General features: G+C 30.0%; 5 protein-coding genes across 11 annotated transcripts in view; 4 read left to right on the top strand and 1 right to left on the bottom strand.

Annotated features, from left to right (window-relative positions):
- The window catches only part of LOC111675346 (serine/arginine repetitive matrix protein 2), a 31931-nt gene extending 30335 nt beyond the window's left edge, over positions 1-1596 (top strand). The window contains exons 4-7 of the mRNA XM_023436094.2: positions 411-490; positions 563-691; positions 758-1029; positions 1225-1596. Coding sequence (XP_023291862.2) covers positions 411-490; positions 563-691; positions 758-919 — 371 coding nt within the window. The 3' untranslated portion in view covers positions 920-1029; positions 1225-1596. The remainder of the gene's footprint in view (positions 1-410; positions 491-562; positions 692-757; positions 1030-1224) is intronic.
- Positions 1597-4654: 3058 nt separating this feature from the next.
- LOC111675318 (MORN repeat-containing protein 4 homolog) lies at positions 4655-5476 on the top strand. Its single transcript, XM_023436051.2, has 3 exons — positions 4655-4808; positions 4874-5102; positions 5181-5476. Exons 1-3 carry the CDS (start codon positions 4787-4789, stop codon positions 5446-5448), a joined length of 519 nt encoding a protein of 172 aa, XP_023291819.1. The 5' UTR covers positions 4655-4786; the 3' UTR covers positions 5449-5476.
- A 76-nt stretch (positions 5477-5552) lies between these two features.
- Positions 5553-9107, bottom strand: LOC111675232 (MMS19 nucleotide excision repair protein). Its single transcript, XM_023435962.2, has 7 exons — positions 8866-9107; positions 8400-8783; positions 7991-8340; positions 6471-7934; positions 6167-6412; positions 5931-6098; positions 5553-5869 (listed from the first exon to the last, which is right to left on the bottom strand). The coding sequence occupies exons 1-7, from the start codon at positions 8948-8950 to the stop codon at positions 5678-5680; spliced, it is 2889 nt and encodes a 962-aa protein (XP_023291730.2). The 5' UTR covers positions 8951-9107; the 3' UTR covers positions 5553-5677.
- A 298-nt stretch (positions 9108-9405) lies between these two features.
- LOC111675266 (vacuolar protein sorting-associated protein 51 homolog) lies at positions 9406-12229 on the top strand. Its single transcript, XM_023436004.2, has 5 exons — positions 9406-9599; positions 9757-11145; positions 11210-11725; positions 11781-11893; positions 11970-12229. The coding sequence occupies exons 1-5, from the start codon at positions 9519-9521 to the stop codon at positions 12076-12078; spliced, it is 2208 nt and encodes a 735-aa protein (XP_023291772.2). The 5' UTR covers positions 9406-9518; the 3' UTR covers positions 12079-12229.
- A 2243-nt stretch (positions 12230-14472) lies between these two features.
- On the top strand, positions 14473-23647 carry LOC111686827 (transcription initiation factor IIA subunit 1). Of its 7 annotated transcripts, none has more exons than XM_046949657.1 (8): positions 14473-14727; positions 15458-15667; positions 20823-21020; positions 21333-21341; positions 21410-21925; positions 22506-22713; positions 22782-23026; positions 23093-23647. In XM_046949657.1, the coding sequence occupies exons 2-8, from the start codon at positions 15638-15640 to the stop codon at positions 23198-23200; spliced, it is 1314 nt and encodes a 437-aa protein (XP_046805613.1). In that variant the 5' UTR covers positions 14473-14727; positions 15458-15637; the 3' UTR covers positions 23201-23647. The 7 variants fall into 7 exon arrangements, with proteins under 7 accessions (XP_046805613.1, XP_046805612.1, XP_046805614.1 ...); XM_046949656.1 differs by having other exon boundaries at positions 14473-14683; XM_046949658.1 differs by having other exon boundaries at positions 14473-14683; positions 15461-15667.
- Positions 23648-23948: the final 301 nt, after the last annotated feature.

Here is a 23948-nt window from a genome sequence, read left to right on the forward strand (position 1 = left end):
CAAATTATATTTTTTGAATTGTATATAATATTAAACACAGAAACATAAATGTTTTTATTTAATGATGATCTATTAGAGGTATTTTATGTTACTTTTTTCAATGCAAAATGAATGAAAGTAAAAATACAATCTTCTTACTGAATGCGAATTTAATCACGTGATATTGAACGCATAAAACTGAAACATTAAAAAATGATTAATCAATTTTCATTTTCCATAAAGTAAAGAAAATTTTGAATTTATTTAATTTAAGTTAAGGTAGCGAAGCACCCAGGGTATGCTAGTATAATATATTTATGTAATTAGAGAACAAAATATTAAAAACAAACTCCATTTTGAAATTATTTATAGCAAAATATTTTTCGTTAAAAATATTTATGCAAAATTGTTATTTTATTTTTATATTATAGTTGGAAAATCAAATGATGATAATATCAAAGTTTACGATGATGTACCAAATTCTGCAGTCGATTTACAAGTTAAAGATAAGGTAATGTACAAAATTTAACTTAGTTTTTTCTTTTAAATAATAACTGAAATTATAAATTATTTAAACAAACAGTTTTTGCGTAAGTTGAACCGCCAAGAGCGCGTTGTGGAAGAAGTAAAATTGGTATTAAAACCACGTTTCAATAAGAAACAAATCACTAAGGATGATTATAAAGAAATTATGAGACGTGCTGTGCCGAAGGTAAAATTTAATTTTGAATATGTATATGAGTATTTTTGCTAAAACAAAGATCTATTAAATTTTTAGATTTGTCACAGCAAATCGGGTGAAATTAATCCATTTAAGATTAAAAAATTAATCGAGGCCTATGTGAAAAAGTTCCGAGCTAAACACAAGAAATTGAATATTGTCAATACGGGACAGGTCAGTAGTGCTGTCAAATGTGCTGCTTATTTGAAAAAGCTGTAAAGTCAACAGACAGACAGACAGACATACACAAAGCGAAAATAGTTAAGAAGTTAAAAAGTAATATTTTAAACAACAACTTTAAACAAGTTTAACTCAATTATGTATAAAATGTAAGTGAAAAAAAAACTTATAAGCAAATGTTTTATTCATAATGAAGTGTTTTAAAAATTTACAACCTAAAACTTTAATTGAAATATTTGAAACCAAAGTTTTTTTAATAAAAAATCGAACAAAAACGATCATTATGAATAACTATTTTAAAAGTTAAATTTCCATTGTTTAACAATAATTATTTTTTCTTTTAGTTAAAAACTTCATCACTTCTCACAGAAAATATTTAAAAATAATGGATAACAAACAACACAACTTTTCTATATTTTAAAACACACATTTTTTTGAATATAGAACTATCCTGTAGCTGTAGTTTAATAGCTCTTAAGTCATCATAACCCCTTTGTATTACATATTTTCGTTTATATTTTTTTCTCTCTGAATTTGAAGTTTTTATTAAAATTTGCAAAAAAAATTGTCGTTTTGTCTTTTGTCGCTTGCTTTTAATATAATTTAATTATTTATGCTTGATATTTATTATATAATTATAACTGAGTGCGAAAAAAAAATCACTATATATTATAAATGTTTTAATTTTAATAAAATATTTCGGTTTGAATAAAAAAAAAAACAAAAATAAATAACCGACAAAATAATAATAACAATAATATTTGGTTGAAAGAGAACAGCATTATAATAGAATTATAATAATATTTTATAGTTTAGTTATTTTGTTTAAATTTTTTCCCTTTAATATTACTTTCTTTCTTTTTGATTTAAATTACGAATTTCATTTGTTTTTAACAGTTTACTCCCATATTTAAATTCGCAGCAATAAATAATAAAATTATCAAATTTCAATTAAAAAAAAATTTTAACATTAAATAAAAACAAAACTAAAATTTTAGATCTTTAACATGCATACAATACATATTTAATTGTGTAATGAATAGTAATTATGGAATAATAATAAAAAAAACTATTAATAATAAAAAAAATGTTTCAGAGTTTTCATATTTGCTTGTGTGACGTCAGAGCTCCAATATGCGTAGAAAGTTTTTATTATGTTCGCCTGTTATCGTAATCGTTAGATTATCATTATTAAATTGTTCTAATATAAGTAGTATTAACCCACTAGCTACGAGGTTGTTCCTAAGAATCTAAAGTGGTTCTAGTTTTTTAAAAAAAATTTCTCAAATTTTTCCTGGGAATTTGTTGGCATCTGCTGTTTACATTTCCAGCACAAGTTCTAACCATCTCCATTGAGCGCTTATGTCAGGAAAATTAACTGAGTTCAAAGATTGGCTTTTAAAACTCGATGGAAATCGCATATAAAATATAACAATATTAAATAAATTCCAAATAATTAAGAAAAATCACAACTTCCGTAAGTCAGTTTTCCAGTCCACGTACGCCGTTATAAAACAAAGATTTAAGACGGGTGGAGAGAGTGGAAAAGGTGGTAACTACGGCTTTTAAGAACGATATCAGTGTGAGGTTTTCACTAATGATCTAATACATTACCTACTGATGAGACCAAGTGGAACTAGAGAAGTTACTTGAAAGATTAATCCAAAAAATTAAAATAAAGATTTAAGACGGGTAGAGAGAGAGAGTGGAAAAGGTGTTCACTACGGCTTTTAAGAACGATATCAGTGTGAGGTTTTCACTAATGATCTAATACATTCCCTACTGATGAGAACAAGTGCAACTAGAGAAGTTACTTGAAAGATTAATCCAAAAAAGGTCGTCCCATTGATGGTATTTTCAAATTGTACAAAACGGTGTTTAAAATTGTACTTCTTTGTTTCCGATCAAATCAGTTGAACCGAAAGAAAACCTTTTTAATACGACTTCTTTAGTCAGTATGAATGTATTAGTTAACAATTCACTAGACAACATATTGGTCCGCAGACAGTTTACTAGTCTATAGACTAGACAATGGACTAGTCTATAGACTAGACAATGGACTAGTCTATAGACTAGACAATGGACTAGTCTATAGACTAGACAATGGACTAGTCTATAGACTAGACAATGGACTAGTCTATAGACTAGACAATGGGCTAGTCTATAGACTAGACAATGGGCTAGTCTATAGACTAGACAATGGACTAGTCTATAGACTAGACAATGGACTAGTCTATAGACTAGACAATTGACTAGTCTGTAGACAATGGACTAGTCTATAGACTAGACAATGGGCTAGTCTATAGACTAGACAATGGGCTAGTCTATAGACTAGACAATGGACTAGTCTATAGAGTAGACAATGGACTAGTCTATAGAGTAGACAATGGACTAGTCTATAGACTAGACAATTGACTAGTCTATAGACAATAGACTAGTCTATGGACTGGCTGTAAGAGACCAAACTTTAGACTAGTTTATAGACAAGACAATAGTCTATAAACTAGATAAGATACCAAAATATGTTCTAGACAATAGGCTAGTCTATATACTAGACAAGATATTAGTATATAGACTAGATATGAAGTCGGAGTGCTTTACGTGAGTACCTAGCGTGTTGCCCTATCTCACGGTGGCACTTTTTCAACCACTGGGTGAGTAAAAAATAAACAACTCACCACTGTCCCTTGTGTATCTTACGCACAGGTTGCAATTTATGTATGTACATGGATTGAGCGGGTCCATGTACAAGTACTTTGCTCGAGTACTTGAGCTACCTAATCTATGACAATTGCTGCCCCGTTGCCGAGACTTTGTTCTTACTCACAGGGTCACATTGTGGTAATTCTGATATAAACAGAGTATAGATATCTGGACAAGGAAGGAAAATTCAATGGTATCATTTGTATATGATATATGACAAGTCTGCACACTAGACAATAGACTAGTCTATTCCACTTTAGATTGCTGGAATAATTGTACTTTTAAAGGCCGAATTGAAGCGAAGGTAATCACTTGCTCTAAAATTTTGTAGATTTTGTTCTCAAATTAATTCAAGTTACTATTACATCCGAAAATTACTCCCATGATACTTGTCATAAAGATTGAATACTACTATTGTTCTTACTCACGAGACCTTATTGATGAGATACGTTACCTTAAAAGAGGTCATTATATTTTGCTTCAAACACACATAGTTTTTGTATTTTATTTCCCAATATTGATTATTTGCTTAGAAAAGAATTAACAATAAAACTAGCAAAGAAAGCTAGGAACAGCTTTAACGAACACTAAAACCCCCTACAAAACAAATTCAAAACTTTCTTTAAAAATTAGAAAATTTAAGTTATGTGAAATGTAAATTCCTAATAATTATGAGAATTATTAGCGATTCTTATTATTTAATATATGTACCTTGGAGAGTATCTTATTACTGTAGTGCAAAGATAAGATTTTATTAAATAATCAATTTTCTTTGTGGTTTTGAAATAATTGCAATTATTATTCAAATGAAAATTTACTCAAAATCTCTTAAAACACATTGAACAGAAACGAATATAATGATAATCTGAAAAAATACTTCTTAACACAAGGTATTTTTCAAAATTATCTGGCACACATGATGAAGGGTACGTTTGCCCAAGAATTGAAGCAACAAGTTGTTTACTCTAGGCACAACGGCACATGACAAATGTAACATTCCAAAGAGACAACAATTGTATGTTAATTAGATTTGAAAATGCAGAAATGTGGCCAATGTAACTAAAGAAGCCAAACAAAACACACAAATAATAAAAATGCCACTAGTAAACAGTTGAAAATTGGCCAAAAATCATTGTTAAAACTATTGGGATTATATTAAGAAAAATTTGGAATTTTTACGATTAAACATAACTTAAAGAAAAAATGGATGATTATGAGGAACAGGGTAGGTATAATATTAATTTTTTCTATATAATGTTATAATGATACCAAAGAATGCATAAAATGAAGGAAGTGTATCGAATATGGCCCGTAAGGAGGCCTCACCCTCCAAGGTAGGCTGTAAAGTGGGTGGATGGCGATATGAGGACTCAACACGTTACATAGGCGAGTGGAATCAACGTGGACAAAAACATGGTTTAGGTCATTTAGTATTTGCCGATGGCACTCGTTATGATGGACAATTTTTCGAGGGTATGAGTCATGGTTTGGGCTGTATGTGGTTTGCAGATGGAGCGAAGTAAGCAAGTATTACCATGATGATAAATATTTGTTATATATGTATATATATATATTTTGTTTTTCAATCACTTTATAGATATGAGGGAGAATTTATGAATGGTTGGTTTCATGGTCATGGCATATTTTGGCGAGCCGATGGCATGAAATTTGAAGGTGAATTTCGTGGTGGCAAAATCTGGGGCCATGGTTTGGTAACATTTCAAGATTTTTCACATGGTTTCCCACGAAACGAAGGCTATTTCCAAGACTGTCGTCTGCTGCGTAAACGTCGCTGTCCAGAAGTAGTACAAAAAGCCCAAAAATGTGCTCTAATGGCTAGATCTCAATGTGATCATCCTTATTAACAGAAAACAAGTGTAATGAAATCAATAATAAAAAAATATTCAAAAAAATTTGGTCTTAAATTAAAACTTTATTACAAAAGTTTAGGTTTTGTTTAGTTTTATAGTAAAAAAAATATTTTAACTATTTCTTTTTTGAAGTTGAATATTTTACAAACTTAATAAAAAAAATTAAGAAACTTAAGTTTTTAAACAAAAGCTAAAATGTCAAGTTAAAGGGTTAAAGCAAAAATTATGAGGAATTAGGAGCACCCACTAAATACCAAGCATTGCGCGCTTGTACAGCAGCATTACGTACTAAACGTTTGGGATCATCTAAAGCGTGGGCCAAATCCAGCACTACATCCATTTTGTAGGGCAATAAAACAAATGTGGGATATTTTGTAATATCATACAACAAGTTTAAGGACAAAACGCGTACTTGCTAAAAGAAAACAATGAAAATAAATATTATATCATAAAAATGTTTTAATAATTACACTCACCATAGCATTATTGAATTTTGATAACTTTAAACTGGCAGGTATTAAATGATTCAAATGTCCGCGGTAATATTCATCTTGTTGTTTAATGAAATTCTCACATACTTTCAGAGCTATACATAAAGTATGAGCATTAGATGAATCTAAACATTTAAATATAATTGGTCCAATCTATAGATAATTATAATGATTATTATTATTACTATTTAAAAAGTAAACATTTCAATTATAATACAAACCTTTTCCAAATTCATTTTTAACACCGCATGTGGCGTGGTCTTTATTACGTATATAAAGGCCGTCAAATGATGTTCACAATACGTTTCTAGTTTATGACCCAATTTGTTTAGAATCATATGGAAGAACTTTTGTTTAAATAAAAATTTAACAACTGGTAAATGCAATTGTGGATATTCGGCTGAAATAATATCAAATGCTAAAGTGGCAGCTCCACCCAATGAGGCATGATCCAAAAGTTCTGCAAGCTATAAAAGAAAATCCATGACACACTAAACTTATTAATAAAGATCATAATGTACTTACTGCTTCCACAATTTCACCGGCATCATCTGAACCACGCACTACTAAACCCCGGGCTAACCATGATAAAGCTTCAACAGCCTTTTTGTTCTCTTTTCTAATGGCCTCTTTAAGACTCGCTATAATACGTCGCACAATACCACGATTATTGTCCGTATAATCGATTTTATTCACCAAACTACACATCAAATGATGAGCCACCTCGCGCACATGTTCATCTTCCGACATTAAGGATAATTGCGTTAAATCATCCATTAAACGTTCGAAATGATCATCCAAACTAATGTCCTTATTAAGGAAACCCAATAAACCTTTAGCAATATATAAATCAGCAGTTAGTTGTAGATTTAGATTATATAAATATTCCGTTGCCACCATAAATTGTTCAGAAACTGCCAATGTTCGTATTATTAAGCTTAGACTTTGTGAAATTTCCGCCAGTACCTGAGAGTCAAGTTCTTTATTATTTTGTGCTAAATGTACCAGTTTACTAATCAATTCGCTATTGTGCTGTAGATCTTCTACGAAACGTTCATCTTCATTTTGTAACAATTTATTGAGGGCCTTTAAAGCCAAAAGACGTACATCATTGCTAATTGTTGCATCACCAAACGATTGTTTGTACAATAAATCCATAATGCGTTCGGTAAAAGCCATTTGTCGAATTAACGGTAAAAGATTGGAGAGTATTTTTTCCTTGACAAAATTACTATAGTTAGCAAAATTGCTAATGCAGCCATCAATACAATTCGATTGTAATTCAATGGGTTGTAAAGCGCCTAAACGTTCCAACAACGTTTGGGTTTGTTCCAACTCGATAGAATCGTGAGTTAGTAATTGCATTAATACCTTATACACAAGAGCGCGATTAGCTTCATTGATGATGGGGGCTGATTCTATTAACACACCTATAGCAGCTTTTAGTAAATCTTGATTTACTGCTTCTTTAGTACATGTTTCAAATGATCTTAATTTCTGGATAGCAAGAGCATGTAATTGGCCACACACCTGCGAATTCACGGCTTTAATAACACTTTCTCCTTTGGCGGTTACGATGCAAAAAAGTTGCTCTATTATATTGAAAATACGTATGAATTGTTCATCATCCACTGTAGCAGAGGAATCTTGTAATTTTAATAAGAATGTGTTTAGTATTTTTTCACTGGCAAATACCGGATCACCAGCCACACAAACCAAAGCAATTAAAGAAGCTGGATTAAATAGGCGATGTTTTACATCGCTTAAGTGGGTTAATATGGTTCCCAAAATCATTGTTTGATAATTATGACTAATGTTAGTTTTTGCTGCAGCAGTAGCTTGCTCCAGAATACAACGTAAGGCGCGTAAGGCTAATGCAACTACATCTTTATTGTCACTGCCCGGAAATACCTCCGATTTGAGAGCAGTCCAAATTTGTTCGAAATGTTCTTCTAAACTTTCACACGGAAACTTTAAGGCAGCTTGGTACTGTAATTAATATGTTTACTTAAGTATATACTAGCTTAATATATATTTAAACTTACCAGTAGTTCCAGTGAATCACATTTCGCCACTACCAATTCACTTTCTAGTTTTTCCAAAGCTAACGTTACACACCATTCAACAAAATCTACTGAGGCCACAAGACATTTAGTTAATTTATTCGATAAATTTTCTCTAGTTATGGTATCGGGATCATTTTTGGACGGATTAAAGTCAATTGGAAAGTAACAGGCAAATATTTCAAACATTTCTTCGCTTAAATGTAACAATGGATATGTTGCTATAAAATCGGGCATAAAACTGTAAATGAAATCCAAATTTCTGGGATCACGTTCACCATCAATTGAACTAATGATGCCATATATAAAATCACCAGACATAGCTTTTAGCTCTAAAGAAAAAAAGTTTTATATCATATATCCTTCAAACTTCTTCACAATAATTACTCACCTTCTACATATGTTTCCGAAATAAACTTAAAAATGGTGAATAATCTATAACGATCACTTCTTAATTGGGATTGACAGGTGGTGTGCAAGAAAAAACTTTGTAATATCACCACCACTCCCTTACCGGGAAACATTTTCATATGAACTAATGCATCTATGCCTTCTATAACGGCCGGTATAACATTGTGATGATCTTTCAGACGAGCAGCATAGAAATTAGCTAATACTTCACATTGTTCTGCATTTAGTTGATCTTTAGGTAAATTGGATAATACACGCGAAAAAAGCCAAGTGCCCTGGACACGTTGTTCCACATTGCTCGAGGTTAAAGCAAAGTTAAGTTGTTCACATAGATTAGCAATTTCATAGGATTTGTTTTGTATATCTACAAAGGAAAATAATTAAAATACAGTTTCACAATTTTCCTAATTTAGTGTTATATTTCTTATCACACTAGCTGCTGGTACCTTTTGCTATTTGTTCTGCAGCGTTTTTTAAAGATTTATCACTTTTAATTGCTTCCTCTAGGGAAACTTCTGTTAAAGGAACCATTGTTTAAATTAATTATTATTGTAGTATGGTTTTCACTTTATTTATAATTAAAGAACAAAAGAAATTATTCCTTGTTTTAAGTGGTCAATGCACGCGAATAAAGGACACAAAAAAATTAAATTTCATATACAATGTATTTGTTGTTGTAGTTGTAGATGTCAAGTAATGTCATTTGATTTTAAAAGACATCTCTGTTTTTGTTGTTTACTTTTTTCTCACCCTCTCCATACTTAGAGATGCCACTTAATTTGTAACATTTAAATGAAAAAAATCAATTTTCCTATCATACATTTCTACTAATTTATGATAGGAAATAGTTTATATATACAAGCAATTGCATATATTTAATTTTTCACTTTTATTACTTTAAATCTCTTAAGTTTTTTTGTCTGTTATAACGCCGTCAAACTTATCTTAACTGACATCTTAATCAAACGTCAATTGGATGTCAACATATGAATGTGTTATCAATTCCAAGTGAATGTGTAAATAAAAATAATTTTCGAGATTAAACATTTATTTTTTCTGGTGAAAACGTAATTATTTTAAAAGAAATAATTTTACAAAAATGGCCAACTCCGTTCGTAATCTATACGATATGGATAGCACCACTTTTGATGCAGAAAAATATTTGGAAAGGCTGTTAAAGGTATGTTAATATATGCTGTAGTAGAGCGCCCCAGGAGTTATTTACCAGATTTCCTTATATTTTGGTGGAAAAATACATTTCTCAAAATGTTGGAACACTTAAAATCTGTATATTTGTATAATTATTTACAACACATTTACTTATTACAAAATTACAGGATTGTACACTGAAACAAATTATGGATACGGAAGCAGCCGTTGTAAAGGATACACAAACTCTACACTCCGACATGCAGACCTTAGTGTATGAAAATTATAATAAATTTATCTCGGCCACAGACACTATAAGAAAAATGAAAAATGATTTTAAACAAATGGAAACTGATATGAATTTGCTTAAGGATAAAATGGGAACCATTACCACATTTAGTGAACAAATAACGGGAACTTTACAGGGAACCCGTTCGCAGTTGTGTAAACTTTCCGAAAAACACTCGTTACTTAAGCGTTTACAGTTTTTATCGTCTCTACCGGCCAAACTGAAGTCATTAATAGAGGAACAAAATTATGTACAGGCTGTGCAGGACTATAAACATGCCCAGAAAGTTTTCGAACAATATGGTCATCAGCCCTCATTTGAGGGTATACGTAAAGATTGTGATGTTATAATGCAAGATTTAAAGCAACACTTAAGACAGGAATTCCAAAGAGCAGGAAAGACGGCTCAATCTCTTACCGAAATAGGTGAATTGCTACTGCAATTGGATGAAAAAGCTCCGGATATGGCAACAGAAATGTTAAACTGTGCATCAAAGCGTTTACACGAACAGATTGTAATGTTACAAGATCAGACAGAACGTGACATGATCGAGTTTGTTGATATGGGTATTGAGGGATTTTTGAATGATCTTACTTTGGTGGTGACCTCTTATTTTGATATGTTCGTTGCAAAACATTACGAAAACGAAAGAGATGACTTTCAAGAACAGGCTCTTAAAGAGTTAAATGTTTTTTTGAATCTAAATATTGAAAAATATTTAACTTTGGTACAAGATCGTGTTGAATCAGATGTTGGATTTGGTGATACTCAAGTTATGCTAAGAGCTTTAGATCGTTTGCATCGTCGTCTATTAGCCATGAGGAATATATGTCGTGGCATAGAGATACAACGTAATACCGTAGATATAATTATTTCGGCTGCTCATCAGTTATGTGATGCTCACTCCAAAAACCTTAAGGATCACTTTTCCGATAGTCTTAGTTCTGTGCGTCTTTCTTTGGTCTCTGCTAAAAGTGACACTTCATCTGGTGGTAGTTTAAACGATTTGATTACCAATCTATATGTTTCGTTGGTGGAAAAGGTAAAAGGAGTTTTGCAGGATTTATTGGTATTTTTACAAACCGATTGGTCCTTTAATATTAAATCCGATTATAAAGGTACTCTTTGTGTAGAGGGTATACGAGAAAATTTACTCATTGGCTTTCTGAGACACATTTCAAAAGTCATGAGTTCATTTGGTGATTCTTCAACGTCGAGTCCTCCTAATTTACTTTTAGTTTTATCGAAAACTTGTCTAGAAATGGAACAAAATGGCGTTCATATTTTGGTAATTATAAAAGGGGTTTTAAAACTTAATTTGAATTTCAAAAATAATATATTCTATACTTTAGATTTCTTTGGCCGATGATTTGTATGAAATAGATTCGGAAAACAGTGCTACACTGACACATGAAACAGAAATCTGCGCTGAAATGCGCGAGACTGCCCAAAGTCTACTCGATACCTTTGTCCGCCTACAAGGCTTAAATATATCTCAAATGTTACGCAAAAGTGTAGAGACTCGTGATTGGCTTAATTGCTTAGAACCACGCACTGTTAGGGCCGTTATGAAACGAGTAGTCGAAGAATTATCATCCATTGAAAATGTGGTAGCCAGCTTATATGATTGCCCTTCAACAGTGCGTACAACCGCCAGTAGTGATTCCAGTCGAAAGACACATTTCAGTAATCTAACCAATTCTAAGCAGCAGTTTCGTTCAAATTGGTCTAATTATACACCATCACAACTGGAATCGTCTTATGTTTCTAATATTCATCGTTTGTTTTCCGAAAGAATTGATATTTTTACCTCGGTAGAGTTCTCGAAGGTATCAATAGTTACAGGAATCATTAAAATTGGCTTAAAGGTAAGAATTTGAATAACAAAATATTTGGCTTTGTTTCACTAATATTCGTTTTTAGACTTTATTGGAATGCGTACGTTTACGAACATTTAGTAAATTTGGTTTACAGCAAATACAAGTCGACACTCATTATTTGCAAATGAATCTCTGGCGATTTGTTAAGGATGAAAAGTGAGTCTTTTACATATTTGTCTATATGAAATATGGCTTTTTATTATTATGTTTTTGTGTGTCTTTTCTCTTCAAGTTTAATCAACTTTTTATTGGATGAAATTTTGGGTTCAGCTGTGCATCGTTGCTTGGAATCGACTTTAATGGAGCCAAATGCCGTAGAAATAATATGTGAACGCGGTTAGTATTTTGTTTAATTATATTCCATTACAGTTGTTTGTAAATCATTCCAGAGGCAATTTTTATTGTGCAATCAAATAATTCTTTAATTTATCTATCTTTTTTAAACATTTTTACGCTAGCTTAAGGACTAAAATATATATATTTAAAATAAAACTGTATTTTTATTTAAAAACAGGAATTTAATAAGGACTCGGAATATTTATATACTTTTGTGGGTCTATGATCAATATTTCGATATGTTATAATCGACATTTTTTCAACTAAATTCTGTTGGTTTATCAAAATTAAAAACCGTGTTATCATCGTTAAATTTGTATCCCTATAAATCCTTAAAGTATTAAGTCTAATGGCTGTTCTTTAGCCAATGTCCTAGTTTCTACATTAGTATATTAATTAACAAGTAAGAATGTATTATCAGGCATGGCGACAAAATGATACCCTACACCAGTGAATATATTACAAATGTAGATTATTATACCCTTCACCTTCGCGAGAAGGGTATATATAAGTTTGTCATTCCGTTTGTAATTTCTATAATATAATTTTCCGACCCTATAAAGTATATATATTCTGGATCCTCATAGATAGCGGAGTCGATTAAGCCATGTCCGTCTGTCTGTCTGTTGAAATCAGTTTTTAGAGGTCCCCAGATATCGGCGAGATCCGAATCTTCAATAATTCAGTTAGACATGCTTTCGAGAAGATCGCTATTTGAAATGAATAAATAACGGAGATATGAGCAAAATCCGAGACAACCTCTGAAAATTTCATCAAAAAAGCCACATTTATTCATGCTTTGTTAAAAAAGCAACAACAACACTATGAATTGGATAAAGATGTACATGTGCGTGTGAAGATGTATTTGGTTTTATTCAGCTGTGTATGCTGTTCTGTATAACAAGAACAAGGAGATAAAGCAGTAAAATGTTGGTAAAACATCTCATATTTGTTTGAGGGTGGTAATACAGTTTGACGGTGGTATTACAGTACAAAGGTTAATATTTCTTTCTGCTACAGTTTATATTTGTTTGTATGTATGTTATGTGTGACATGTGTGCAGAGATACAAAATAAATAAAAACTGTTTTTTAAAACATACTTGGTGAAGGGTATATAAGATTCGGCACAGCCGAATATAGAAATATTACTTGTTTTTTTAATAACAAAGCATTTGGTTCCGTAATATTTTTACTTATTTTGATAAACAAGACATTTTCTACAAAAGGGCACATATGGGATAAGGTTAAATATAACCTACCCTCATAAATATAGGTAGAGGAATTTATGTATAATTCAAAGTGGAATTTAACCGTTTTATTAGTGTTTATACTTGATTTTTTTATTAGGGAGCTGTGGTCCCTATACGGGAGTACTGTTATACGGTGGCTAGGCGAAATATTAGATCGATTTCAATCATTTTCAATAGCGTTTATCCTTGGGTAAAAAGAAAATTTCACCATATTATCATGCGACCTGACGGACATATCTAATTTGACTCAGAAAGTTATTCTGATTGGTATACGATTTTTGTAGAACCATTATTTTTGTGTGCTACAAATTAAAGCACAAACATTTAATACTTTCCCTACTGTAGTGATGTAGGGTACAAAAAGTAAAAAAGGACTAACTTCTCTGTTAGAAACCGCATTACCGACAAAATTAAACAAGTATGTAGTTATAACAGCGATGTCTATAAGTTATAATAGAATAAGAAATCACATATTTATAAACCACTGAACACCGTATAAACGTTTACTTTAAACTTAATTCCAATCTGCTACAAACTACATTTGTAAATTAATATTCTCATGACTATATCTGACAGAAAGCTAATTTTAAAAGCAAATTTCAGTGTTTCCATCCTTGGTACAAATGAACAAATAATCATAAGTCGTATAATGAATTCTTTCAATCCTATCCTATGTGGGTGACAGAGAAAGTAGTAACAACTTGTTTACTCATTACATTTTGTAGTTTTTGACAAATTTTAAGCAATATTAAATTAAATATTTTTTTTTGTAATACGCTTAATTGACAATTTATTTTATTTAAGTTTAATTAGTTTTTAAGATTTGTCGAAATACTTTCGACTAAAACAACTACATAATGTTACAAAAACAACCACATGACATTTTCATCTATACCGATGCACACACCATCTTATGTGTATTTTATACAGTGGTGCCGTAAGCACAGTTGATTATTTTTTTCAGGCGTAAAAGTAACAAAAACAACAGGATAACTTTGACAGCTTGTTAGCCTATAACAAAAACAGCAGACAAAGTTTGACATATTTGTATATTTATAACACAGACCATTGCCTGTGGTTGTTGTAGCTGTTTGTTGTACAACAAGTACACTCGTTATACTTTATAAATACACTCTGTGTCGGTCAAATAAAATCACCTAGCATAGTATATAAGCACCTCATTTCATTACCAGAATTAGCTTTGCGTGGATCTCGTAAAGCATTTTAATCGAACGAGGAATCTGTGTTGCTCCTTGTCGCAAAGGAAATAACATGTGCTCGTTCAATTACGCTATTTCTGCGAATTAATTAAGGGAACAATTAACATAATTAAGAATTTTTTTGTAGTGTCATTGTGAGGTAAAAAACAAAAGAAATTTTACTACTACATTAAACAAATGCAGGTGTGTTTGGTTAGTGTAAAAGAGACGGCTAGTGATATAGAAATTGTTAATTTTTACATGAGTGCAAAATAGAGGAGTAATTAATTTGTTAAATTATATAAAAACTTAAGAATTTCATAAAATTAATAGAAAAAATTAATAAAAATACTGTGTGTTTAAGAACTGCGCTAGATTTGTCTCTTGGAATTCTCTTTTTCTTGACAATCTGAGAGTGATAGTTTCTCTTTAAAAGTACTAATTGGAAAACGTAGTAGAAAAGTACTAAAACATACAGCTGTGTTAGCTAAATACCAAGTAAATTGCATTTATTCGGAAAGTAAATTTAAGGGAGAGCAGACGTCGCTAAATTTTCTTTTTAAATTAACATTTAATTAAACATATTAAATATAAAATTAAGAAAACTTATTGTGCTTTAACTGTTTGTTTTTATCGTGTGTTGGAAATTGTAAAGAAAACGTATAAAGTTAATGTAATTTAGTTGGTTGTTTTGCTACCATATTTCTTACTGTGTGTGTGTATTAATTATAATTAACAAATTTATTAATTTTCTGCGCATTTTTATCTCTTTTTTTTTTGTTATACGTCTCTGCTGTCCTGTTATTGTTGTCATTGCCGTTTTAATGCCCCCTTCCTACATACAACACTCTATGTGTTGTTGTTGATATTCTTAAAAAAAAAACTCATCCATATGTTATTGCTGCGTGTTGCATGATTAAATCTCGGTCAATAGTAGCTACAAGCAAGACACCGCTAAATTTAAATTTAACAATAGAATTTAATTGTGAAAAAGAATAAATAGTACGTTTAAAAACAAAAAGAATTTTCATCGATTGCGTACAATAGTTCAGTTATACCTATTTTGTTCCGAGTGTGTGAAAATTACAACAGCATCAAACTGGCGGAGAAAAAGATGCAAATGGCTTTATGCCAATCTTCAGTGGTAAGTATATACATCGGTATTTGACTTTTTTGTTTTTTCTGCAATATGTTTAACTTTTAAATAGCCTTCACTGCGTAAAACAATAGCTACCGCTTTTTAATAAAGCTATATACCTAGATCTACGAAATTATTTATAATGTAAACTAGTTGCTAACTTACTATGAACTTTTTGTTCTTGTCCAAATTCCCATAAGGGAAATGAAACATGTAGCTAGTTTGCATTATAAATAAAACCCCTATATGTACCCTATATGTATGTACAACGGTAACTGTCGGGGGAATTTTTGATATACCTACTAACCTAAATACCTATACAGTAGTTTTCCGATTTAACGAACCTATATGTTGTCAGGCCTGTTCGTAAAATTGAAAAGTTCGTTATATGCAGTACTAAGTAAAACGTGGGTTTTTGGAAGGAAAATAATTCAAAATAGGTACATAAAAAATTTTTTAAATGTATTTTATAAAAATTAATTCTTTTTTTATAAAAATAGCACAAAACACAAAATTCCGAATCTTATATACCCACCTTCAAACCATATTTGTGTCGGATTTAATCGCTGTATTTTTAATTCTGTCATGAGCTTTAAAGTTATTTCTCGAAGTTCATCGCTATACTCGTATTTTTAAGCGAGTAATGAGCGTTGAAGTAATTTTCTTAAGGAGACCTGATATGGAGGGTAAGGTCAATTATGGACCGATTCCCATAAAATTTGTTAGAGATATCGGTTAGTACTCGGCGTACTCGTATTGTTAAGCGAGTATTGAGCGTTGAAGTCATTATCTGAAGGACGGACGGACATAGCTACATCGAACTAAAATTTAATAAGAACCCAGAGTGTTACAGTTTTGGGTATAAAAGCACCGCTTGCTACAACTTAGGTTATTTGTTATTTTTGATAAATGTCATTTTATCTTCATTTAAATAATAATATTTTTATTAGTTCGTTTAACAGAGTACAAAAAACAAGTTTTGTTCGTTATTTAAGGTAGTCAATATGAAAAATTAGCTTGTTCGTTAAATGCGATGTTCGTAGAATTGAATGGTCGTTAAATCGGAAAACTACTGTATCTATTAAACTTTAGATGACCACTTTACATATACACATATGCATATTCTAAGATACCGTTTTTCACAAATTTTATCTTGTAATCAATATAAATGGGTATTCAAACTTTTTACCCATTTCCTGTAAATGAATGCAAAAATGTTTATTATGATGAAAGAGGCCATTAATTGGATCTTCAAGGGCATTCTATAAATCAAATTCAATGATCATATTTTAAAATTGCATTTAGGTATAAAGTTTTACAACCAAATACATAGGTAGGTAGGGTAGAAGGGGACCATAGCCACTTTTTTTGAGGCGGCCTCAAATTAAAACCACAATACATATTCTTAATTTTTTCTTGGTTCGGATACTTAGATATGTTGGCCAAAAACGGCGATACCGCCCCATCCATGGGGTAAATTCGCCAAGGGAATGGGGCAGACTTGTCTTAAGTAAAATAAAAGAAAAAATTAAAAATAAAAACTTATTTTGCTTTTTTTATACCTTAATTCATTAAACAAAGTATAATAAATCAGATACCTATTTATTGTTTATTTTACAAAACTTATCGAAAAACAAATTAAAACAAATTATTACTGATTTTTTTTTTTATAATTTAACCAAATTTTGTTCTACATCACAAGCATTACATATATTTGGCGCATGTACCCCACGACAGTTCTGGGGTTTAGTTTCAATTTTTTTCGGGCTTCAAATTATATTATCGAAAATTTTATTATGTCTTATTGTTCACTATTATTGACATTCTAATACCGACCAATATATTTTTTCTATCACAAAAACTAAAAAAGTTAGCACAAAAAGTTCACACAGTGAAATATTTTCACAGCCCTTTGAAAAACAATTAATCATGTCTGCCTCCCATCATATGTTAAGTTAATGTTTTAAATTTTCAGGATGATAGATAATCGATAAACGAAAACAAAATTTAATAATGCGATAAAATCGATTATTCGATTTTCAAGTTTTTCGCATTGACAGATGTGCCCCTATGGCTAATGATCCCCCTTCTACCCTATAATATTTATAAAAAAATAGCTAAGGTATTATTCAAATTTTAATTAATTTTTAACCAATGTGGGCAAAAAATTTTATCTAAGGTGTTTAAAAAGCGAAGAATTACTACTTTTCTTAAGTGTTAATCTGATAAATTTAAGTAAAAAATTTACCAAAAAGTTCGTACAACATTCTTCTCTTCGAATTAGTTGATTAACGCTGTATTGTTTTATATTATTTTCTGGAAACCTCAAAACAAAAGAAACAAAAAAAAACACAAAAAACAACAACAACAACTTTCACTTAGTTGCATTGCAAACTTTCTTGATCTTGACAAAAAAAAAAAAAAAAATGAAATGAAAACAAAATTAAACATTTAAGGTTGGCAAAACAAATTTTATTTTATTATGGTTTTATTGGTACATACTGGCTATCGATACGTCTGTGTATCATTCTTCGTATGTTGTAATCATACAACTTGGACAGGTTTTATATGTTTTAAAATGCCAAAATGTTTGTATAGCCTATAATTAGTATTAGATTTTTAAAAATAAATTTCATAAAAAGGAAACAAAAGTAACTACTAGTTGAGAGAATTTTTTGTGATAATACTTTATCAATACATTATTTGTTATTTTTGTAATACTTGTAACAAAATGTTTATTGAATTGTAGAATATTAGTAGTTCTAGTGTACAATACTGTACCAATTTTCTTATATTCTTAATCTTACATCCGGATTTTATTCCGAAACAAAGAGTGATTTTTTTTTAGCAAATTATTACAAATAATTATAAAACTGAGATTATATGTTGTTTAAAATATAAATGTTAGTCTCAACTATTCAAAATTTTATAATAAACATTTATACTAAGACCATCAAATGAAGAAAATGTATGTTAATTAATTTACTTTATTATATAATTTAATACTTTTTGTTAAGATAATTTCATTCTATTGACATTCAATTCTACATTTGCAAATATTGAAAGTAATTAAAAATTTTCACATAGACTTTAAAAATCAATTAATACTTAATATATTTTTTATACTCAAGGATATTTAACAATTCTGTATAATATTATCTTTAGTAAAAATTTTAGCTTTGTAAAAAGTTAAACGTTGTGTCTTCTACTATTTGAATTATTATACACATTAACCCATATAAATTGTTCATTAAAAACACATACTAAATACCCTTATAAAATATTTATCAATAAAACTTTTTTTGTATTTCAAAAAGTTTACTCTATTTGTTTAACATAAATTATTTTTCTTTTAAATTTGTAAAACTTACACCATTACCACCTTTATACATATTAAAGATTCATATTTAAAGAACTAGCCCAATTGTTAGATAGCAACTTATTTGTATTTAAATTTACTATCGAAATCCAGAATAGGGGTGCTTAACTTATTTACTAGATAGATAGATAGATAGATAGATAGATAGATAGATAGATAGATAGATAGATAGATAGATAGATGTATAGATAGATAGATAGATAGATAGATAGATAGATAGATAGATAGATAGATAGATAGATAGATAGATAGATAGATAGATAGATGTATAGATAGATAGATAGATAGATAGATAGATAGATAGATAGATAGATAGATAGATAGATAGATAGATAGATAGATAGATAGATAGATAGATGTATAGATAGATAGATAGATAGATAGACAGATAGATAGATAGATAGATAGATAGATAGATAGATAGATAGATAGATAGATATATAGATAGATAGATAGATAGATAGATAGATAGATAGACGATAGATAGATAGATAGATAGATAGATAGATAGATAGATAGATAGATAGATAGATAGATAGATAGATAGATAGATAGATAGATACATAGATAGATGGATAGATAGATACATAGATAGATAGATAGATAGATAGATAGACAGACAGACAGACAGATAGATAGATAGATAGATATATAGATAGATAGATAGATAGATAGATAGATAGATAGATAGATAGATAGATAGATAGATAGATAGATAGATAGATAGATAGATAGATAGATAGATAGATAGAGATAGATAGGGATAGATAGGAATAGATAGGGATAGATAGAGATAGATAGAGATAGATAGAGAAAAATAGATAGATAGATAGATAGATAGATAGATAGATAGATAGATAGATAGATAGATGGATTGATACATAGATAGATAGATTGATAGATAGATAGATAGATAGATAGATAGATAGATAGATAGATAGATAGATAGATAGATAGATAGATAGATAGATAGATAGATAGATAGATAGATAGATAGATAGATAGATACATAGATAGATAGATAGATTGATAGATAAATAGATAGATAGATAGATAGATAGATAGATAGATAGATAGATAGATAGATAGATAGATAGATAGATAGATAGATAGATAGATAGATAGATAGATAGATAGATAGATAGATAGATAGATAGATAGATAGATAGATAGATAGATAGATAGATAGATAGACAGATAGATAGATAGATAGATAGATAGATAGATAGACAGACAGATAGATCGATAGATAGATAGATAGATAGATAGATAGATAGATAGATAGATAGATAGATAGATAGATAGATAGATAGATAGATAGATAGATAGATAGATAGATAGATAGATGGATAGACAGATAGATAGATAGATAGATAGATAGATAGATAGATAGATAGATAGATAGATAGATAGATAGATAGATAGATAAAATAGTTAGATCTAGTTCTTCCGAATTTTAAAAATGTTCCATCAAATAACTTTGATATCACAAATTCTAAGTATGTTATTCAAAAAATTAATAACTCATTTTAACAACCATTATTTTTAAAACTATGGTTTAACTTTAATATACTTTTTTCTGACTTTAAATAAATTTTAAATCGTTCGATTTTAATCACTTATCAAATTCGAAATAAAATTCAAACGATTTAAAATCGTATTTTAAAAAAAGATATCATAAAAGAATAGTTTATTTTTATGCAAAATACTGCTCAGACTACAAAAGAGTTAATATTTAAGAGATTTAATTGAAAAATTTTTATAAAATGTTTATTCGTTTAGCTTAAAGTTTACCATGCCGTTATTGAGGATGTGATAGCTAATGTTCGTGACGCCTTTCTCGATGAGGGTGTTGACGAGCAAGTGCTACAGGAAATGAAACAGATATGGCGCTCAAAATTAATGGCCAGCAAAGCGGTCGAAATCAATCCAGATCCACCAGAAACACAACCACCACTAATTGTTTCAAACAATCCAAAGGTAAGTAAAGTTAGTACAACAAGAATAAACATTATTTTTAAGAGTAATATAAACATATTGACTAAATAAACAATTGTGTTTCGTCTTTCTCATACTCATTTTTTGTTTTTGACGCATATATAATGTTGCTGCCTGCTGCTTCTTTTTATTCTATTAACAACACATCAAAAATAAAACATCAACTATATACGCGCACAATGATGATAATCAATGAATGATTCATTGTAAAATAATGCAATTTTTAAAAAAATAAACTATTTTTTTCTATACATTTTGCAACCACAACAATTTTTAAAATAACTACAAATATAGCCTACCAAGGTAAATTTCTTAATAACAATTGGATTTAAAAAATATTAATTTGTGATAATTTTTCTATCTTAAAAAAGGCCCAAGCAGCGAAGGCAAAGAAGGCAGCGGCTGCTGCTGCTGCAGCTTCACAACAGCAACAACAACAGCAGCAGCAACAACAAATCAATAATAACGGTACTGCTCAAAACTCAACAACAACCGGTGTGGGTGCGAATACCTCAGCTGATGTTAAACCAAATATAGCTAATTTACAACAAGCCACCAATGGACCCACAACAACAGCTGGCTCATCGTCTAATGTTACAAATACAACTATAATGAATGGTACAATTAAACAAGAACCTGTACAACAACAGCAGCCACAACAAATGCAAACGAGTCAAAGTCAACCACCACCATTACATCCTACCTCATCTAATTCGGCTATGATATTACAACAACAAAAGCAACAACAACAGCAACAACAGCAGCAGCAACAAGTTGGTGGCACAAATCAACAGCAACCAGCTGCTGGCAGTAGCAACAATCAGCAGCAATCTTCTACTATACCCATCGTTGCCGCTTTAGATCCAAATCGTATTATGCCTGTCAATGTGAGTTGAATAATGATGGTAATGATGATTGTTAGTATTGTTTAATTAATTAAGAGTTAGTAATATAAAAGAGTTAAAGTACAATCGCGCAAAATCCAATTTTGTTTAACTTTGAAAATAGAGTTGACAAATCATTTCATATTATGAACTAAAAGAAGTGTTTAATGATAGATAGATAGATAGATAGATAGATAGATAGATAGATAGATAGATAGATAGATAGATAGATAGATAGATAGATGGATAGATAGATAGATAGATAGATAGATAGATAGATAGATAGATAGATAGATAGATAGATAGATGGATAGATAGATAGATAGATAGATAGATAGATAGATAGATAGATAGATAGATAGATAGATAGATAGATAGATAGATAGATAGATAGATAGATAGATAGATAGATAGATAGATAGATAGATAGATAGATAGATAGATAGATAGATAGATAGATAGATACATAGATAGATAGTTAGATAGATAGATAGATAGATAGATAGATAGATAGATAGATTTATTGAGTTACAAAGACACAACAAAAACTAATTACAAAAATTCGTAATAAATTTAATAACAGATCACATTGCCTGCTCAACCCGGTACCATGAATTCTGAATCTCGAGTACTGACCATACATGTGCCTGCCTCTGCATTGCAAGAAAATCAATTGACACAGATTTTAACGGCTCATTTAATATCATCAATAATGTCACTGCCCACAACATTGGCCTCGTCCGTATTGCAACAACATGTTAATGCTGCACTCGTTAATGCCAATATGCAAAGTAAGTTTAAACGTTTTTTTTTTTAAATAAACTTTATAAACAAAGCAATCTATTCTCACATCGTGTAGAAAATTTCAATACATCTAAACAAATGGATGGTGCTCTCGATACGTCCGATGAAGATGAAAGCGAGGAGAGTGATGCTAATATTGATGACGATGACAATGATGACCTGGATAAGGATGATGAATCCGATATTGAAAATGAAGGTGGTGCTGAGGAAGAACCTCTCAATAGTGAAGACGATGTTACCGATGAAGATGCTACTGATCTATTTGATACCGAGAATGTTATAGTTTGTCAATACGATAAGGTTTGTTATAAAACTCTGGCATTAGATTGTTTGGTTTTTGAAATTAAAAAAAAAACTTTTCCTTAGATCACTCGCTCGCGTAACAAGTGGAAATTCTATTTAAAAGATGGTATAATGAATATTGGTGGGAAGGATTATGTTTTTCAAAAATCTAACGGTGATGCTGAATGGTAGTTTCTATCTTTAATATACATATAACTTTATTATTTCTTTCTTAACACAATAAATTACTTAATTTTTCTTTTGTGCTCATAATTTAAAAGAATTAAAATTTATTTCTTGATATGGTGAAAAAAAAAACAAAACATAAATAAACAAATCAAAATATTTAGTTGTAAAATACGTCTCCTATTTATCTTTAAAATGCAAACTTTAAAAAAGACATGAAAAGCAACTTTTCGGTAGGCATTTCTGCAAATTGTTTTTTTTTTAATCTATTTCTTCACATACATACATGATATACGTACAATTTACATTTTGTATAACATTTTTTTTTGTTCAATCCATCTTCAATTGTTTATACTTATACTTACACTTTTGTTTTTCATTGGTTATATTCTATAGGTTAATAATAAACATTATATTACTATTATTTAAATAAATGCAAAAACAAAAATATAATTATTTTATTTGTTTTATTGAATATTGGAAACTAGATCCCTACAAAATAAATAAAAATAAAATTTCTTTTCGAATTGTAATGCAAAAAAGAAGTGTTTACTATTATCTAATGTCGCGTAAAGTTCACTATACCAACAATTTACTCATTTATTAAGTTGATCATAAAGGTGTGTATGCAGCTTTTGTACGTTGTATGTATGAGTCTTTCAATGCTATTGAACATTTGCGCAAATAGTTAAAAACCTTTTTTACATTAGATTAATCTTTAGACTATTCCATAGACCATTACATAGACCAGCCA

This window comes from Lucilia cuprina, chromosome 4 (assembly GCF_022045245.1).
Source record: "Lucilia cuprina isolate Lc7/37 chromosome 4, ASM2204524v1, whole genome shotgun sequence".
In the NCBI taxonomy this organism is placed as follows: domain Eukaryota; kingdom Metazoa; phylum Arthropoda; class Insecta; order Diptera; family Calliphoridae; genus Lucilia; species Lucilia cuprina.

Coding starts and splice junctions, on each gene's coding strand:
- LOC111675318 (XM_023436051.2), top strand. CDS start 4,787: ATGGATGATTATGAGGAACAGG. Junction 4,809..4,873: donor GGATGATTATGAGGAACAGG/GTAGGTATAATA, acceptor CATAAAATGAAG/GAAGTGTATCGAATATGGCC. Junction 5,103..5,180: donor TGGTTTGCAGATGGAGCGAA/GTAAGCAAGTAT, acceptor ATCACTTTATAG/ATATGAGGGAGAATTTATGA.
- LOC111675232 (XM_023435962.2), bottom strand. CDS start 8,950: ATGGTTCCTTTAACAGAAGTTTCCCTAGAGGAAGCAATTAAAAGTGAT. Junction 8,784..8,865: donor TGCAGAACAAATAGCAAAAG/GTACCAGCAGCT, acceptor TTTCCTTTGTAG/ATATACAAAACAAATCCTAT. Junction 6,099..6,166: donor TAAAAATGAATTTGGAAAAG/GTTTGTATTATA, acceptor AATTATCTATAG/ATTGGACCAATTATATTTAA.
- LOC111675266 (XM_023436004.2), top strand. CDS start 9,519: ATGGCCAACTCCGTTCGTAATCTATACGATATGGATAGCACCACTTTT. Junction 9,600..9,756: donor ATTTGGAAAGGCTGTTAAAG/GTATGTTAATAT, acceptor ACAAAATTACAG/GATTGTACACTGAAACAAAT. Junction 11,726..11,780: donor TCATTAAAATTGGCTTAAAG/GTAAGAATTTGA, acceptor ATTCGTTTTTAG/ACTTTATTGGAATGCGTACG.
- LOC111686827 (XM_046949657.1), top strand. CDS start 15,638: ATGCAAATGGCTTTATGCCAATCTTCAGTG. Junction 21,926..22,505: donor ATCGTATTATGCCTGTCAAT/GTGAGTTGAATA, acceptor ATTTAATAACAG/ATCACATTGCCTGCTCAACC. Junction 23,027..23,092: donor TAGTTTGTCAATACGATAAG/GTTTGTTATAAA, acceptor ACTTTTCCTTAG/ATCACTCGCTCGCGTAACAA.